Raw genomic sequence first — 6,709 nt, 5'->3', positions numbered from 1 at the left:
TCACACTGGAGTGGACCTTCACCACCAACCCTCACAGCTCCTCCACCTCTCTTAATATCTTCTGTGAACTGTTAACTGATCTCAGAACCTCGGTCCTGTTTCATCTCCATGAAGGAGTCGAGGCCCCAGAGTCTCAGGATGAACAGTTTGCAGGACGAGTCCAGTGGGACAAAGACGTCCTCAGAGAAGGACGACTCAGACTTCATGTGTCCAGACTCAGGACTGAAGACTCGGGACCGTACCTGTGTGATGTGCTCACAAGTTATGGGACTAACTCTCGTAAATGTTGGCTCAAGGTCACTGGTAAGTTGATTTATTATAAAAAATGTTTCTCAAATCAAGCAATCTGATTGGTTCATAGCCGTGATGTAATTACCACATACAACTGTAATTCAAAATCCATCGTTCATCCATCCTTCAGCGTATCCGGGGTCAGGTCAGCAGCAGCTTTTCAAATTCCTTTCACACATTAATAAAATGTAAACAACAACGTATAACTGGTGCCTCGGAGGGAAGTCTTTCATCTGCCAACACTGCCAGGACACAGAGCTGGTTTCAAATAAAGTGTTCCCTTTATTTAGAGTAATTTCCACCTAAACCTCGTCAGACAGGTATTTCAACAAAGACCGGAAGCTGTTGTCTGCTCTCTTCAAAGCTGTCAGAATTTATAAAAACAAGATTTTTACCTCAAAGGAAAAAAGTTGCCATTGCCTTGATCGGTTAGTTTGTTAATTGTTCGTCTTTCTTTGGCGTTACTTAAAGAGATGCTGTGCTAAATGTCTGTGCAGCTAATGCTACTTGGGCTGCGTTACATAGCAACCACCTCAGTATGTGTGGGACGTCAGCACAGGAGGGCCTGTAGCGGACATGATTATTTATTAAAGTCTATTTAAATTAAATTGCATTTTAACTAAGTTTAATAATATTATACTGTAATTGATGACTGTTTTATGAAAGCAATCGCTCACTTCAGTCTGTTGTATGTGATGATATCACAGCTAAGAAGAAATCCTTACAATCGGTCAGACTCTACTTCCTTCTCTTTCAGTGAAATGTTTTTCTTTACATGAGTGAAACTGATGTGTTTGGACTCTTTGCAGCAGCGAGGGATTGCCCTGAACCGGAGACACTGAACACAACAAGTCCATCAAACACAACAAGTCCACAACCAGAGAGTCGGAGCAGGATTGGACTCTACTGGGGACTGGGACTGGGACTGACAGCTCTGCTGGTTTTCTTTGCTCTCTTATTCTTCTGTTATTTTAACAAATCTACCGATAATAAAATAAATCACCAACATTTTTCGCCCGTACAGATGTCGAGTTTATCAGAGAAACGAGCTGACTAATGCTAAATACAAATGCTAATGCTAAATGCAGCATGTATACATCTTGATGTTCATTAACGCGCCCTGCCCCTATCAAATATTTAAGTAATTACAGCAGAAATAACTAATATCAGTGTAAATAACAGTGTCTGGCAGCTTTTAAAGAAACAAGGAAAAAACTTGTTGACGTTATTTAGACAAATGTGATAAAGGACCACTGATTGTTTTAATTGAGATAGCGTGTCATGCAAAAGACTGATTTTCTTTCTTTTTCAGCGTCAATGTAAAATATTTTATTTAGAGAAGTCCAAATATTTCAGAAAAAAGAATCTCCTCTATTTGTGTATTAACTTGCATCAATATGTTATGCCTTACATAAGGTTAATGAATGGCGTCATAGCAGGAAGGAGTACTTAGTTACTATGTCTACTGTGCTGTTTTAAAGTTTTAAATGCTATTTGTTATTATTGTTATAACTGTTATTGTTGACTGGTGCTGAGAGTTCAAAAAGGCATATTGCATTTCATTGCTGTGTTACTCTGTACTAGGGTGCATATGACAATAGACTTGAATTGAAATAAAACATTAGTACGTTACTTGTAATGTTCCCTCTTGTCTTACTACTACTGATGTAAATTAGTATTAATAACTAACTCTGATATGTTACATCTTGATGTCAATAATCTAAATGAAGTTATGACAGCAGAAATGACTAATGTCTGTACCTAATGCTTTCACTGTGGAAATGGTTTTGCAGCTTTTACGGAATCAAGGAAATAAACTTGGTGACCTTATCAAAATAAAATAAATGAAAATGACCACAGTTTGTTTTCCAATCAGGTAGAGTTTCAGTTCTACGTCCATTGAGACAGCATGCAAAGACAGACTTTTTTTTACCTTCAATATCAAATATTTGTTAATCCAGAGTCCAGAAAGAGTAGGAAATAAATAATGTTGCTCAAACATCTGAGATATGATTTGGTGTTTTACTTCAACAAAATTGAAAATAAAGAAACCACACACACAACAGTGTGGAGACATCTTCCTGCTTTTTTTTACATTTGAGTTCCAGAGACATTTAGAGCACCATCTCTTTGTTTGATGTGTGTTATTACTGTATACACACACACACAAACACCCAGTGTCTATATATAGTACAGGTCAAGAGTTATGGTAACACCTGCCTCTCCTCAACAGTGGTTTCCTAGCTGCTATTGGACCATGAAGGCCTGATTCGTGCAGTCTCCTCCTAACAGTTGTTCTAGAGATGTGTCTGCTGCTACAACTCTTTGTGTTATTCATCTGGTCTCTATTTCGAGCTGCTGTTAACTTGTGATTTCTGAGGCTGGTGACTCAGATTAATTTATCCTCAGCAGCAGAGGTGACTCTTGGTCTTCCTCTCCTGGGGCGGTCCTCATGTGAACCAGTTTTGTTGTAGCGCTTGATGGTTTTTGCGACTGCACTTGAGAACACATTGAAAGTTTTCGCAATTTTCCGGACCGACTGACCTTCATTTCTTAAAGTAATGATGGCCATTCGTTTCTCTTTACTTAGCTTAATGGTTCTTGCCATAATATGAATTCTACCAGTTGTCCAACAGGGCCGTCGGCTGTGTATCAACCTGACTTCTGCACAACACAACACAACTGATGGTCTCATTGCACTTAATAAGGCAAGACATTCCACTAATTAATCCTGACAAGGCACACCTGTGAAGTAAAAACCATTTCAAGGACTACCGCATGAAGCTCATTAAGAGAACACTAAGGATTTGCAGCACTATCAAAAAGAGCAAAGGGTGACTACTTTGAGGAATCTAAAATACAAGACCCATTTAAGAGGTATTTCACACTTTTTTGTTTAGTAAATAATTCCAAGTGTTCATTCATAGTTTCGATGCCTTCAGTGAGAATCTACAATGTAAATAGTCATGAAAATAAAGGAAACACATTGAATGAGAAGGTGTGTCCACACACTCTATAATCAGGGTTTGTATTACTCTTAAAATGAAATGACATCTTGTGGCCAAACTGCATTGAGTTTTACAGTAAACATTGAAATTAAGTAAGCACTCCTTAAGGCAAAAATCATTAAATTGTATTTATTTTGAGCTGGTTATGAGAGACCATAACTAATTTCAACATTTTTATGGCTATTGTTATGATACAATTGACATTATGTCATCCACTGTTGCCATGGGGCCCGTTTCAGGAAGGATGTTGAAAGGTCCCATGACACGGTGGACTTTGGAGGATATTACATAGACCTTAGTGGTCCCCTAATACCATATCTGAAGTCTCTTTCCCAAAATGCAACCTTGGTGCAGAATTACAGCCACTAGAGCCAGTCCCACAATGAGCTTTCCTTAGTACGTGCCATTTCTGAATCTGTAGCTTTTAAAACTGCCACTTTGCTTGCTTGAAAGCCATGATGTCTCTCACTCATGGAGGGGCCAAATTCTCTGGGTGGGCAATGCAGAGAAAGGGGAGGTAACCTTGCCCCTTATGACCTCATAAGGAGCAAGATTCCAGATCGGCCCATCTGAGCTTTCATTTTCTCAAAGGCAGGGCTGGATAGTTAGGGCTCAAATTACACCTATCACCATTTCTTGATACTGGGGGGGTTAATATTAATGTTTAAAAAAACCACATAAAGGGACGTTTTCATGCAATGGGACCTTTGAACTCTGAGTCTAACATTGATGTGCTGATTTACTGTGAGATGGGAAACTAAGTTTTTGGTTCCAGAAGAACTGATTAGAGTTGGTTCAATCAACTCCGAGAGGGTTCACTCAGAGTTAAGAGTGTGCACCACCACAATAAAAAGGCAGCATTAATGGAGCCATGATACTACGATTCCCCATGGCAACAACCATAAATAAACCGATCGGCAGAAATACTCATGCGCACATACAGCGAATTTGAACATTTCTTTTGTTAAAAAACACAGCGGCTGCTGCAGAAGAAAGATATTTTGCGCGGGAGAAAATTGCTGCAAGAGTAAATGCATAATAACACTTGTGCATCTTTGCAGTTAAGTTAAGTTAATTCTCTCCGTGCCAGGAGGCACACAAGGCTTGGACATTTCCTCCACTGGGTTCGGTTTGCAGCTGCACGTTGTGCTGTAATCCACGCGTTCCAGCCTGCACCGTTTCGTTCCAGTCCCACCATTCGTGGCCAAGTTGTTTTTGGGCGGCCTCTCTTGCAATATGATGTCCGTTGTTTCTGTAACAGGCTTGTTTTCCGGGAGTAGGTGGTTAGCCTTCTGCCCAACCCCCAAGCTTGGAGGGCCAGTGGTTTTCTGTCAAGGTGTCCTTCCCTTAGACTGCGTTGGTCCACGACACCATACGGTGTAACCCCCACTCCGCCACCCAAGGGGATGCGCTTCATACGCCGTGCAGTCCCAGCGTGAGGTGTGCATCTTTGACACAAGTGTTATATGTCTATATTTTTACATATCTCTACAATGAGAGATATGAGGAAATGTCAAAGTTCTCAATTAATTTGAGGTTGTTTCCTGCACTGACCAACCCACGAAGTTTTCATTAGGATTGTGGTGGGCAACATTCTTTTCACAAGGGGAACGGATATTACTACTAAGTATTTTTGTTTTTAATCCCTGACCTTAGATGTTTTGCATCCAATTAGGACAAAGCTAAAGAGGACAACTAGTGTCTAATAGTGTCCAAGTAAAGTCAAGTCCATTTTTTTTAAACAACCTAATATCACAAGTTTGTCTCAAGGGGCTTTACAATCTGTACAGCATAAGTCTCTTTCTCTCCTATATAGTTTACATTGGTTCCACTACATGAATAACATTTTAGTTTATATGCACGCATTCTCACAGATATTTAGATGGGCCTACTTTGTCATTGTTGTTTTTGGAGTTCGTTGTGCAGTAGGCCCTATGTTGGGATATAGTCTGTAAAGCTGTACTTTATGGAGGGGTGGGTTGAGTAAGTTTTTAAAAGGGGACAGAGGTAGAATGATCTGCAGAAGACCGAGCCTGTGTAACATAGTATCTTTAGTCTCTCTCATTTTTCAGAAGCTTCAACAACTGCCTTGTGCATCAAATGTCCGCGCCTACAACACCAAGTGTCCTTTGACCTCTCTTCCTTCTCAGGACATTGACACCTATCTAATTACATTGAGTTGGCGCAATTTAGCACACATAATGTTAGGGGAGGTATTAAAAGAACCCATAAAAACAAGCAAACAAACATCAAGATTAAAACAAAACTGATTGATTTATAGGCTTGCTTTCAACGCTGGCCGAGCAGATACATCTCTTTTATATTTTTATGGGAAACAACTAGGAACCGCCACTTAGATATCTCCTTATTAATCCTTTTGGGATGACTCCCGCAAGGAAAAGTTTCAGCATCAGTTTTAGCAAGAATACAGTGTAGAAGACAGTAGAGATAACAATAAGAGTAATACAAATAATAATAATACCAATATTTTAAACAAATGGATAATTTTGTCAATTAAGACGGGTTATTAAGAGGTCACTTGTTTTAATGCAGTAATTAATTCTATAATCAACATGTTTGGTGAGCATGAATTATAATAGAAACAAAATAGTACCTTTGATATTTTACCTTTCAAAGAAGCCTAAATAGCATGTCTCTGACTCTGACCAAATGAGGCAAACTCTGGAAGCTTTGCTGTAAGAAATCAATCAGCTGTGAGCTCACTGCAAACCACCTTGGTGGGCAAACAGGCATCTGGACATCAAATAATCTTAAACATTTGATGAAAAACAGGAATAAGAAGCATTGTAGGATGCCATACCTAAAACATTTTAGTATTTGTTTGAAACTGTGTGAGATTTTATTACACAAAACACTTAGTGAACATCCTATTCAATGAAATCTTAGAATAGATGCATGATGTATTTTTACTGTGCAGTACATTAGACTTGATGTGACATAACTATTTCACTGTTACTCGCTCATCTAATGTGTAGTACAGTAAAGTAGCTTGTGCAAATTGTACCTTTGCGTAAAAATTACATTTAGAAAATTCTTTTTGGGCATTTTGAACATTCCCAGAACAGACAAACACATTTCAATCAATTAAGTCTGCATATAAATAGTCCACTAAAATACAATTTGTGACATTCAAGGCAAATCTCAAAGCATGGTAAGATTCTCTGGTAACACTTACTGTACAGTGTGTTCCTTGACATTGAACGACAAATTCTTTTGCTTAATAATATACAGTCATCCAATCCAGGGCAGGCTTTGCACCCTCCCGCTCAGATGACATGCCAACATCGCTCATCTTCAAACAACAACTATTGAAACCACTCAAATTACAAAATGGAGCTTGACAGTAGGGCCCCTAAGTAATTTGGCATACAGGCGATAGCATATGTTCT

The 6,709-nt window shown here is 39.1% G+C and overlaps 1 protein-coding gene across 1 annotated transcript in view; it reads left to right on the top strand.

Annotated features, from left to right (window-relative positions):
- LOC117962052 overlaps positions 1 to 2,145 on the top strand; it is a 68,168-nt gene extending 66,023 nt beyond the window's left edge. The window contains exon 6 of the mRNA XM_034901094.1: positions 1,132 to 2,145. Within this exon, the coding sequence (XP_034756985.1) occupies positions 1,132 to 1,348 (217 nt within the window). The 3' untranslated portion in view covers positions 1,349 to 2,145. The remainder of the gene's footprint in view (positions 1 to 1,131) is intronic.
- Positions 2,146 to 6,709: the final 4,564 nt, after the last annotated feature.

This window comes from Etheostoma cragini, chromosome 19 (genome assembly GCF_013103735.1).
Source record: "Etheostoma cragini isolate CJK2018 chromosome 19, CSU_Ecrag_1.0, whole genome shotgun sequence".
Classification (NCBI taxonomy): Eukaryota; Metazoa; Chordata; class Actinopteri; order Perciformes; family Percidae; genus Etheostoma; species Etheostoma cragini.
This window is presented reverse-complemented; position numbering and strand designations above follow the sequence as displayed.